The sequence below is a fragment of the Globicephala melas genome, chromosome 10 (genome assembly GCF_963455315.2).
Source record: "Globicephala melas chromosome 10, mGloMel1.2, whole genome shotgun sequence".
NCBI classification, from domain to species: Eukaryota; Metazoa; Chordata; class Mammalia; order Artiodactyla; family Delphinidae; genus Globicephala; species Globicephala melas.
The window spans coordinates 53,391,454-53,405,013 of NC_083323.1; the positions used below are offsets into that span (position 1 = coordinate 53,391,454).

The 13,560-nt window shown below is 36.2% G+C and overlaps 1 protein-coding gene across 4 annotated transcripts in view; it reads right to left on the bottom strand.

Annotated features, from left to right (window-relative positions):
- Positions 1-12,943, bottom strand: part of USP15 (ubiquitin specific peptidase 15) — a 127,596-nt gene extending 114,653 nt beyond the window's left edge. For all 4 annotated transcript variants that reach the window (XM_030866423.2, XM_030866422.2, XM_030866426.2 and 1 more), the window contains exon 1: positions 12,804-12,943. In XM_030866423.2, coding sequence (XP_030722283.1) covers positions 12,804-12,892 — 89 coding nt within the window. In that variant the 5' untranslated portion in view covers positions 12,893-12,943. The remainder of the gene's footprint in view (positions 1-12,803) is intronic.
- Between the last annotated feature and the right edge of the window lie 617 nt (positions 12,944-13,560).

Genomic DNA, 13,560 nt, shown 5'->3' on the forward strand with positions numbered 1-13,560 from the left:
AACTTTCTTACTCTTTTGTTCCACACCTTTATCATACCTGATTCCCTTATATATCGTGGAGGATATAACCCTCCTTAAATCCAAGGCTAATAATTTTTGTTCCTAGTCTTTGGATCTAATTTCCTTCTGCCTCCTTGGAGACTTACGTCATTAACAGCCCCTATTCCCCTTGTTTCTCCCTGTATCTTTTCTCTCTCTTTTTAACTTAGCATATAAGAGGGGCCAACTCTTTTCCCCATTCCCCCCACATAACCTCCCAACTCACATATTCATTTCCTCTTCTATCTACCCCCATTTTTCTGACTTGTCCCCGCAGCCAAGCTCTCCTCAGCCCTCACCTGCTCTTCAACCTAGCACAACAGATCTTCCTACCTCAATGGGCTCTCAAAAAGGTTCTCACTAAGTTACCAATGGCCACCCTAACAAATCCAAAGGATCCATAATTTTATTACTATATCAATGCTTTTAAAAATAATCTGTGATTCTACCTTTCTGGGTGGAATATATATATTATATTATATATTATATCTAATAATAGTATGATAATATAATTAATATTGTATTAATATGATAACAGTAAATATATATTACATATCATTATATATATGTAATTTAACAGCGTTCTCTTCCTCTGCTTAAATGTTAGTATTCCACAGAGCTGCTCTCAAATTTCTTCTTCTCTCACTGTTAATACTCTCAGTGATATTGTAACTCATACCAATGATTTGAAAATTTGCATCCCGAGGCCAGTCCTCAAGTTCTTTTTCACTCATGAACAAAATAAGTATTTTCAAAGTGGGGGCACCTTTTGGTGAATGTTAGATCTTTGCCTATCAGGAACTTAGCAGAAAAGCACACCCAATAGCAATTTGTTTTCATGATTATTTTTGCTTATAAATTTTCTTACCTCCTGAAATGAGACTTAAGTAGATGTGAATTCTAAATTTACTGTAGAAGAAGTACTAGACCAAAGTTCTCTTCCTGACATTACTTGCTGTGAGGTCTTAGAGAAGTTACTCAATGCTAAACCTTTAGATTGTTCATCTTAGAAATTGAAATACATTCATTCAAAAAATATTTATTGGAGGTCTACTACATATATGCTATTCCGTATGCATTAGTTGTTAGCAAAATAGCCAAGAGCCCTATGTTCATGGAATTCAGAGTCTAGTGAAGGAAAGTGGCAGTAAATAATTAAGACGTAGTAAAATGCTGTAGTAAGTGCTGTGACGCATAGGGAGCTATGAAAGCATAATAAAGGGGTCCCTATTTAGAATAAAGGAAAGCCTTTTTGAAAAAATAATATTTTAGCATATGGACAGGAGTTATTTCACGAAGAATAAGATAAAAAGCTATCTAGACTGAAGGAAAAGCACGTGCTAGGGCCAGAACAACTTTGGGAGTTAGGTATGCTGGAGGAACTGACTAAATGCAGTTGACAAAGGGAGAAGAGATGCTAGGTAAGGTAGGCTGGGGCCAGACTACATAGAGCCTTTAAGGTAACTAAAGATTTTATCCTAAATGCAATGAAAGCCAATGAAAAATATTTAGAAGAGATATGATCTGATTTACATTTCATGATGACCACTGGCAGTATCTCACAGGATTGGTGGGAGGTTCAAATACTCATGAAATGTTTAATAAATCAAAAACTTACATAAAGTTATGGGTACTTCAGTTGTATGGTGCTAAATATTCTAATGGCATCAAGAAAGACAATTTGTACTGTGGTCTGGAGAGAATAATCTTCAATGGCTCCAGAGAAGCGGGGTCAATTTTAGGACCCAAAATAAATCTGAGTCAATTTTAAGACAGTCCTCAAATGCAGAAAAGCTACTGCATTTTAGTAAGAACTAAAAAAGCCAGGTTGTAGGTTTTTTGTTGTTGTTGGGTTGTTTTGGGGGGGATGATAGTGGGGAAAGATAGGAGAGTCTCAAAAGTTGTTTAGTGTTTTTACACACACTAGAAGCAAATTTAAGAAAGATATAAAGGGACCAATAAATGACTTAGAAATAGTCCTAAATACAAAGACATTTAAAAGCAGTACAGGGAAATGGGGAAATCCCAAAAGCTGGATTTAGAAAACCACAGAGCTGGTGAATGTATAGTTGTGTGTTGTTTTTTTTTTTTTTTTTGATTAGTACATGTTTATGCTGACAACTTTCAGATAAGCAGTTCCTTCTTAATTGCCTAATACTGACATAAATATGACGTTTATTTTTTCAAAAAAATCCTACCTTTTTCTCCTCAAAGTAGACATAATACTGTCACTCTTTTACAACTAAGAAGATACATAAAAATTTCAGCCTAATCCAATGTAGCACACTTAATCTGAGAACAACATGCGTAACTATTGTGCGTAGAATTAACAGCATAAACAATTTTGGATATTCACTCTATGACTAATCCTCTCATTTAATAAAATACTGTTTAAATTACATGAGTTGCAATAGCATAAACCATTTTTTAATACTAAAAGAGATATTAATAGTATCTAGTATTTTATTTATTTTTTTGATGTGGACCTTTTTTTTTTTTTTTGGTACGCGGGCCTCTCACTGTTGTGGCCCCTCCCGTTGCGGAGCACAGGCTCTGGACGCGCAGGCTCAGGGGCCATGGCTCACGGGCCCAGCCGCTCCGCAGCATGTGGGATCTTCCCGGACCGGGGCACAAACCCGTGTTCCCTGCATCGGCAGGCGGACTCTCAACCACTGCGCCACCAGGGAAGCCCAGATGTGGACCATTTTTAAAAGTGCTATTGAATTTGTTACAATATTGCTTCTGTTTTATGTTTTGGTTTTTTGGCCACAAGGCATGTGGGATCTTAGCTCCCTGACCAGGGAATGAACCCACATCCCCTGCATTGGAAGGCAAAGTCTTAACCACTGGACCGGCAGGGAAGTCCCGTATGTAGTATTTTAAATCGTTATAAACTAGATATTTCACTGAATTTTTTTAAGTACCACAAACTAAAACTCATCAGTAAAACATAACCAAAGAAAGCTATGAAGTTCTTTCAAATAAACCATCAAATAAACCAAATAATCATCCCTTTATATCTTAATTTTTAGATCTGAAGTGTTTCCAACCTATTTTCTGCTCTGCACATTAAATTCATCAGTTGGCAAGAACTAATTTTTATGACCTCTTTTTACATCTAAACTAAGAGACAAATAAAGAACTCAGGAAGGAGGCCAAGTTAAGATTGTGAAAGTGAAAAGAAAACCCACAGAATCAGAGAAAATTCTGCAAATCATCTATCTGATAAAGAATTTGTATCCAGAATAAAGAACTCTTAAAATTCAATAATAAAGAACCAAATAACCAAATTGGAAAATAGGCAAAGGATCTAGACAGACATTTTCCCAAAGATATACAAAGGGTCAATAAGCATATATGAAAAGATGTGCAACATCATTAGCCACTATGAAAACTGAAATCAAAACCCCAATGAGATACCACTTCACATCCACCAAGATGGCTATAATCAAAAAGACAGGCAACAACAAGCACTTCAAGGATGTGGAGAAACTGGAGCCCTCATACACTGCTGGTGGAAATGGAAAATGGTGCAACTGGTTTGGAAAAGAGTCTATCAGTTCTTAAAAAGCAAACATAGAGACTCGGCAATTCCATTACTAGGTATACACCCAAGAGAAATGAAAACTTGTGTCTAGACAAAAACTTGCACACAAATGTTCATAGCAGGATTATTTGTAACAGTCAAAAATTGTGAACAACCCAAATGTCCATCAACCGATGAAGGAATAATTCAATGTGGTGTATCTATACAATGGAACATTTTTTGGAAATAAAAAGAAATGAAGTACTGATACACACAACAAAACGGATGAACCTAAAAAACATGTTAAGTGAATGAAGCCAGGCACAAAAATCACACATATTATATGATTCTATTTACATGAAATACCCAGAAGGCAAAATTATAGAACAAAAAAGATTAGTAGCTGCCAAAAACAGGGAGATTTGGGTAGAAAAGGGGGCAGGGGAGACTGCTAATAGGTATGAGGTTTCTTTTAGGGATGATAAAAATATTCCAAAATTGATTGTGATGATGGTTGCACAACTTTGTGGACATACCCAAATCCAGTGAACTGTACACATCAAGTGGGCAAATTGTATGATATGGGAATTATATCACTATAAAGCTCTTGTATTTAAAAAAAAATAAAGAAGAGAGTGAAAGGGCCATAGATCTGGATGGAATTATTACGGATGATTTTACAGAGATTGGTTTTGAAGAAACGGAAAGTCAGGGCTTAGTAAAATGTACTGGAAATAATATGAATGATGTGTAAAGTCCTATAAGGTAGGAGCATGTAAAGACTGCAGGAAACGGGAAGCACCATCTGTATCAAAGAGCTATATTAGTTAGAAATGAGACTGCTATGACTAGAAGGCTAAACCAGAAAGACCTAGAAAATTCTAGAGGTTCCTCACATGGATAACTAGATGAATATGGTGTTTTACTAATATGACAAAGCTGTCACTTCTTGATTCTAATACTTTCAAGTATTCATCCCTCAAAAAAATGCTTCCATAAATGGCTATGGCTTATCACTCATAGGCAGGCAGTACAGTTTAAAATGCAGGCGTTAGAGTTGACTGCCTAAGTCAGAATCTCTGCTCTACCACTGACTGAGTATATTACCACGTGCACTTAACTCTGTACCTCAGTTTCTGAATCTGTAAAATGACAACACTATCACTTATTTCATACATGCAAAAAGCTCTTAACCTTATAAAAGAGTGGTAATATTTGTAATCATAGCCACAACTACACAGTACATATACTTAGCCACATCTCTCCTGAGAATCAAGTTTCTTCTGCTTGATATCCAAAGTTACGAAAATACATTTTCCATCTATATCAAAGAAAAATTTCTTGATTAAACTGTTAAAATTTGTCAAGCTGTTATATTGCTAAAAAATATAAAGCAACCCAAATTATCAGGTCTCTTTAACCATGATCATTTAACCCTTATCATTCTTTTTTTCTTTCCTCCAGTTTTATTGAGATATAATTGACATACAGCACTATATGAGTTTAAGGTGTACAGCATAATGATTTCACTTATATGCACTATGAAATGATTACCACAATAAGTTTAGTGAACATCCATTATCTCATATAATACAAAATTAAATAGAAAAAAACTTTTTTCCTTATGATGAGAACTCTAAGGATTTACTCTAACAACTTTCATATATAACATACAGCACTGTTAATTATATTACAATGGAATACTACTCAGCCTTAAAGAATGAAATTTTGCCATTTGCAACAACATGAATGGATGTAGAGAGTATTATGCTAAATGAAATAACTCAGACAGGACAAATACGTATGATTTCACATATATGTGGAATCTAAAAAATGAACAAACATAACAAAACAGAAGAGTCACAGATACAGAGAACAAACAGGTGGTTGCTAGAGGAAAGGAAGGTGGGAGGAGGAGAGAAATAGGTGAATGAGATTAAGAGGTACAAACTTCAAGCTGCAAAATAAATGAGTCACCGGTATGAAATGTACAGTGCCGGAAATACAGTCAATAATTATGTAATATCTTTGCATGGTGATAGATCATAACTAGACTTATTTTGGTGATAATTTTGAAATGTACAGAAATATCGAATCGCTATGTTCTGCAACAGGAAGTAACATAGTGATACAGGATAATTATACTACAAAAACAACAAACCAAACAAACTCATATAAAAAGAGTATGGTTACCAGAGGCAGGCGTGGGGGGAAGAAGAATTGGATGAAGGCAGTCAAAAGGTACAAACTTAACAGTTAGAAAATACATACATACTAGAGACGTAATGTACAACATGATAAATATAATTATCACCCTACCATTCTTAATCTTTTTGTTTTTTTACTACAGGAACTTGATGCTCTTTTTAATTTTGTCTCTAATGCTCCCAGGTTTTAACTGGCTCTCTATACTAAGTGAAGTCGGTAAGACAAAGAAAGACAAATATCAGATGATATCACTTACATGTGGAATCTAAAAACACGGATACAAATGAACCTATTTACAAAACAGAAACAGACTCACAGACATAGAAAACAAACTTATGGTTACCAAAGGGGAAAGTGTGTGAGTGTATATGTGTGTTTTTGGGGGTGAGGTGGGGGGGTAAATTAGGAGAGTTTGTGATTAAAATATACAAAACACTATATATAAAACAGATAACCAACAAGGACCTACTGTATAGCACAGGGAACCATATTCAATATCTTGTAATATCTATAATGGAAAAGAATCTAAAAAAGAATGGATATATGTATAGGTATAACTGAATCACTCTGCTGTACACCTGAAACTAACACAACATTGTAAATCAACTATATTTCAATTTAAAAAAATAACAAAAACTGCCTCTCTGAAACTCAGAATAGCCTGGTCTCAGAGCCACATTGGACTTAACTTGTGAGAGCCTTTAACTTCTTTCACAGAGGAAGTCTTTTCTATGGCTACTTCTGCTAAACCATTTTCCTGAACCACAAGGAATTATCACACTAATATGTGGGTCTTCTCAAAACTAAAAGGAGAGTGGAAGGGACCGTATTCTTAATTCTCCTCCTCATGAAGAGGAAAAAGTAGTCATTACCCTCCTTTTCTTTTTGGAGAGCTATAAAGAAGCCATGCAGAATCTTACCGACAGAAGCAGTATTCTAGGCATAACCAAATATAGGTTAATCCTACAGAGGTTTTCTGCCTTATATTAGAATCCGAGCTGCTTCTTTTTGGGGAGCTATTCTTGATTGTTCCCTCAGATACATCATTTTAATCTGTATCCAAAACTGAGGTCACTTACTACCAATCAGTCTTATTCTAGGTTTCTTTAGTAGTGGCTTCTATGTAAACTGGATGATAAAGTTGAAAGGAACTACATTCCCTTTGTTTTAAAGAATAGATGGTGAAAGAATCTGGAAAAACGACTTCAAAGGAATAAATACAAGATACAGAGTGTGAATTACAGTAGTAACTAAGGAAATGAAAATAAGAGGCACAAACCAGGCTGACATTACGCAGGGAAGGAAAAACTAGTAATCGCTGAAAAATTCTATATGGAGACTAAGAAGAAATAGTTTACTGCCTTATGAAATACTGTTTGAATTACATGTAAGTAGTGACAGCACAAAACATTTTTAATACTAAGGAGATACTGGTAGGATTTAGTATTTTAAATCATTATAAGCCAGGTATTTAAAAAACCAGCTCTGAAATCATCACACACCCGTAAAATGAGGTAAATAAGAGTACTTGCTCTTATTATATGCTGCACATGTATAAAGCATTTAGAATAGTGGCTGGAACAGAGTAAGCACTCAATAAAGGTTCACTAGTGGTGGTATTATCACCTGTGAACCACATGCAAACCAAATGATTCCTCTGAGTTCAGACTTCTCATCTACGAGAAAGGAATATAAATACATACTTTGATCCTTATTTTGAAAATCCAACCAGATAATGCATGCAAACACCTCCACCAGTGGTTCTCAACCTTCCCTTTATCTCCCTGCCAATATATCTGATGGTGTTTCAATTCACTTTTATAATAATTATGCTTTTTTTGTAAAGTGATTCTCAAAGTGAGGAAAAGAAAAATCACTCTAAACTCATGTAATAAAACAAATGTATCTAATGACTAACATGGCAAAATTGATTTTATTAGCAGTGATGTTACATGGACTGTCAGTTTTCAGGAAGATGTTAAAGAGGTATCAATATGGTTATGTACCTTCCACTGTCTTAATTCAAATGTGCTTTGACTTTGAAAATTCACAAAAAGTTGGTAAACATAGAACATAAAATATCGAACTTTCACATTTGCATTTTCTGTGTTGGGCTGTTCCTATGGATTCTTAGTTGAAAAAAAGTCTTATGTATTTGTGGTTTATTGTAAACCAAACACTTTTAAAAATATGGGCAAAGTACTAAAACAAAATATCCTACAAGTTCTTCCTATCTGCTTGATATGCTGTTTCTGTAAAACTATATGAAAAGGGGCCATATGGCCTCTAACAAATCACTTATGATTACTGATAAACAATTAAAACCCCAAATCTAAATAATACACGATCCCAGTTTCTTTTGTTTAAATGTACTTTTGCATCAAAATAATATTTATTCTACATATTCAGTAAATAACCTATTAATCTTTAAACATATTTTAATTTCCAAAAGCAAGATGTTAAGATTTTCTACCATATCTAAACTGAACAGTCACAAGAAACAAGTGTGGGATAAAATGGAAGAATTCTGCTGCTAAATATAAAATAGACTCCATTTAAAGAGAAAAGAATGTCCATTTTTTAAAAAAGTGGAACACTTTAAAATGCATCTTTAAAATAAAAGGCAGCGTAGAACAGTAATTTTAAAACCTGAATTAAAGCCCCAGACTGCTTGGGTTCGAATCTCAGATATATCAATGTGTGAACACCTCTTTGAGCCTATCCGGGTGAATTCCTATTCTGGCAAATGTGAATTAGAGCACATTCACATTCTAGTACCCTAGAATTGTGGTGATGAGTAAATAAGTTAACATATGTAAGTACTTCAACAATACCTAGCACAGTGTTTTTAAATGTAATATGATCGGTCATAGCCTGACAATTTTTTTCTTATTATACTTTCATGCAAGCAAGATTAATAACTGTCACAAAACTATTTTCTAAAAAGAACATCTAGTTAATACCTTGTATGTGCTAATAAAAAAAATGGTATGATTTAGGAAAAAATAAAGCCTGAATGTCACTAAGTAGATAAATGAAAACACTGACTAAAGCTCTGGATCTTCTTGGCCAATTAGGGTACATTAATCTTGGCTTCACTAACCACTTACAAGTGATTTTAAAACTTATGAAAACAATTAAATTAGGAAAAATTGCTTTTCTCGATTTTAAGCAACTAAAATGTGAAAAATACACTTTAATGTCCCTATTTCTGTCCTTATTTTCATCAATGTACCAACACTAAAAAACAGTTTTGCTTTCTGGTTTCACTTCCTGCAAATGATGTAATATATACCCTATTTCAGTGGTAAACACTTTGGTACAACTAAAGTTAACAGTAACAGTAATGTAAAAACTTCTCAACAAGTACACACTAAACAATTTGGAGTTCATATTGATTAATAGTGTCCATTTACATTATTAACTGATTTTTTGACTTAAGATTATTTTCTGTTAGTGTAAATCTAAGTCACAAAAACATAAGGGACCATACAAAATAAAGCCTCAAAGACTTCTAGGTAAAAGAGTAGGAATGGAAGGAAAGCTCTGAAATTGAAATTAGTGTCTCTCCTATCTAAAAACCTGACTGATGTGATTCCTTGGCAGTTTATTGAGACAAAAACATCATACATATTTTAAATGACTCTAAATGCAAATTAAAGCTACTCTCCAAAGTTACCTTAAACCTACTAGAGTTATTTTATTAGGGTTTATATAAAAATGACATGCAAAATTTAATTTATAAAGTTAGCTTTGAACATACTTGAACATAAAAATTAGTGAAAATGATTGGTAGATGAATAACATTTAATAAAATGGGGAAATAAAGCAGTGATTTTGGTGATTTGTAGTCATCTCTTTATTTACTCATAATAAATCTATTTTAAAAGAAATCTCCAAAGAGAGTATTCCATAACCCACAACATGCCTTTGTACATTTATTCATTTAACTATTATCCCCTTCAATAGGTTCCTCCATCCGTAATATACTTACACGCAATGAACTTTAAACAAATTTTCCTTTTATCTTAGCAGGAGAAACTACCATGTATCTGAAAATTAAATTATCTTTCATTCATCCTAAGCTAAACCGTTCTAGTTCCTTTATTCTTCCTCTATAGTTTCTAAATTCTAACAGTCTTGTTCCTGGTTTTCTGAATCTCTCCTTGGAGCTAAACACAGATCAAGAAACAGCATACAAGACCACTGCTTTACTCCATCTAATGCAGATCTGTGTTACTTTTATACCCAACCTTTTTAAGAGGTACAACTCTCTTGCATCAATTTCGACATTACTGTCACTATGAAGTCTAATACCAAACATATCATAAGGTTTGTTTCTCCTCATCTCAGACATGTGTAACTTATTTTCATTTCTAGAAGGTTAGCTTCCAGATAAAAATCATTCACCATTTACAAATAAACAGAAATTCATGTAGAAGCAAATTTTTATCCTTGCCCAGGTGTTAGCATTAATTACCAGAGTACTAAGAGGCAGTCCTTATCTGCAAAGTGCTCACAACCTAATTAATGAACTTTATTCATCTGCACACATTTCATTGTAACATCAAACATTAGTATTAAAATTTCAAGAATAAACTCATGGTAAACCTACCATTTTTTCTCAATAGTCCTTATCAGTCTTTCCAAGATAGTTATATACATATACCAAGACAATGTTCCATTTGCATATGGCCCATTTCAGCTATAAAATAACAAACAGGATTTGCCCAAATACCCATAAATGACTAATCCAACGATTTTTTAAGACCTTAAAAAGAGAAATAACTTTTTAACAAGTTTTAATGAGTTCCAAAAACATGAGCCCAAGGTACAACTAAATTATTAAATATCTTTACTAATTCTTTACTCATGAGTACATTATCAAATTTGTACTTACGAAATTATTCTCCTTAAAACTCTGAATCAAACTTTTGTTAATTCCTTTTTTGACAGGTTTCACCTGCTAATTCCAAGAAAACTGGCTCGCATATAAACCAAACTATATAGTTTCTGCAGTATCCCAGTACCATCTTTTTCCTGCATTTTTTTCTTTAAATAAGAGGGGAAATCAATTGTGAGGATAAAAATTTGCACATTCTGCTGTTACCTAAATATCTGGGCCTCAGTTTCCTTTTCTTTAAAATGGAAGCACTGAAATGACTCATTTATAGACTTCCAGTATTTACTCCTTTAAATAGATCTTTTAAAATGATTTACAGTAACTCTGTCAAAAAATAAAAATGCTAAACTTTAACATTTAGTGCTCACAATACTCATATTGCTCCCATCATCCTGTAGTATCAACACCACCAATTATTACTCAGTATATCAAAACCACAACAACATTAAAGAGAATACCCATATAAATAATACCTATATATTAAATTATAGATTTCTATTTTGTGGAAATCCACATTTATCTTTTTATGAGGTGGTAATAGGCAAGGTAAATTAAGAATTTTAAAGTGTTCTTTAACAAACAATAAGAATCAAGGATTCATTTCATCGTTAACAATCCACAGGCCAAGGTAAACATAAATGTCCTAGGAAATGTCTAATTTCCCCACAGTAATAAACATCTTAGGAACGCTGCCATATGAACAATAATTATTAAATATTTTTTGCTGTAATGCAACAAGTTTATGTTTACATCCTCAGGGATTTTTATCACATAAACATAGTATGCAGCCTAACAAAGTAGGAAAAAAGTACCAAGACTTAGATCAAAGTACTTAAATTCAAGTCCCAAGTCTGCCATCTACTAGTTTACTTGAAAATGATTCTAATACCACAGCACTGTATCAGAAATGGCGGTGATAAGAAGGTAACTAAAATTTAATGTTATCTCATAAATAATCTTTTAGAATATTTCATTGACTGAGGATAAACCCCTATAATGAAATTATTCTGTCCATTTCATAGATGAAGGTGCTGAGGTGCAATGATTTAAAGTAACTTTTCTCAGTCATACTGCAAACTAAGTGGTGAAAAGGTCTAATTTGGGTCTAAATCTTATGTTCCTTCCACTAAGCCATATCGAGTAAATGAAAAAACACTCTGTAAATTATATACCACTGTATGGTGATGATAAGAAATGAAAATAACTTTTATTATAATAAAGAAGCGCATTATACTTCCTAATAAAACAGAGCACTTTATGTTACATATTCACATACTGAAGTTATTCTGAATACCACTTGATATGGCCCACAAATATTAAAATCTCCAAATACTTCCTTCAGTATTTTAAGTATATCCTTTCGTATTTTATAAGTTTGAACGTTAACAAGTGACTTAAGCCTCAAGTGGACTTATCTACTTTTTGCAGGCCTGCGTTATCCTTCAAACAGGAGGGTCTTAAGAACTGCACTTCTAAGAGAAACGCTACCGGCGTCTATCAAGCCTCCAAGGCACAAGACCACGTGGTACCACTCAGAAGCCTAAGGTTCCATACTCCCCTCCCTCCTTTTGACAAGGAACTAGGAACTAAGGTTCCTTTCTCTTAAGTGGCGCCCTGACACATGCCACCTGTGTAGTACGAACCGCAAACATCCTGCAGGCGGCCTCCCGGAAGAATATGAGAATCAGAATAGGGAACTTGGAGGCCGACAATGCCAGGAAAAGAAATGACTAAAGAAGTAGAGAGTGAGATCCTGATCAGCTGCGGGACCAGGACCTGTCAAACATTAAGAGACTCACACCAACGAGTGTAACCTATCGTTCGGGAAGGCCTGGGGTGGGAGCGGCACTACCAGAGGAAGAAGGACGAAGAGAACTGCACGAGCCGCCGGCGCCGCCGCCGCTCCCCGCAAGCCTCTTAGCATGCCCCGACGAGCCACGAACCCTGGCCCTCTTTTCGGGTCCAATCTTTGCTCCAACCTTTCGGGAGCGGCCAAAATCCTGCTGCCCGAGGCGGCCGCCGCCGGACCTGCCCGCACCTGTCACCACCGAGACACCAGACCGCAGTTCCCGCCCAGTTCTCCACCACCCTCGGGCAACCACAGCCACCTCAACCCCTTTCCCTCACCAGGTGTCCCCTTTCCGGAGCGGGGTTTTGAGCAGCGTCGCGATGTCAGACCGCTGGATGTCCAAATCCGCCGCTCCGCCTTCCGCCATCTTCTTCCACTAGCGGTAGCGGAGGCGGCAGCGACGGACGGCGGCACGCCCCAGAGCATTGTGGGAATGGCGTCCCGCGGCCCCGCCCAGTCGGCAGGTCGAAACCAAAAGAGACGTAAGGTTGGGGGGGTGCGCCTCCGGAGAAGCGTTGGGCCCGGGCGGAGTGAGTGCGCCGCGGTGGTCTGCTGCCCCCCATCGGCTCCCGCCCGTCCAGCAGCTCGCCTCGGCCTCCTCCGGCCCGCGACCGCCTGGTTTTAACTCTTGTCTGTGGGGCCTCGGTCCTCTCGCGCTTCAGTGGTGCCACCACCCCGTCCGTCCTTGACTTCTGCCTTCCCCTCCCTCTTTCCCACAGACGCCTGAAAACCCTTATTTGCGCATTCACTCACGCTTGAGGGTGGGGCGGGGGGCGTGGGGACGCCTAAAATATGGCAGAAAATTTTTAACAGGTCCGTGACTCGAGTCTTTTCGTTGCGAGTCGCGGAACCTAAACTCGGTGAATATTGGGCCAAACAGAGAACAATACGAAACCGAACGCTTAGCCGCAGTGATCTGCCTGGGCTCTTTCTTGCGCTTCTACTCCTGCTGTAGATGGAGACCTTTTACAGGTTCTTTGTGACGCCTTCCCAGGCACACCCAGATAGCTAAGCTGCAGTGAAAAACATGTTCCA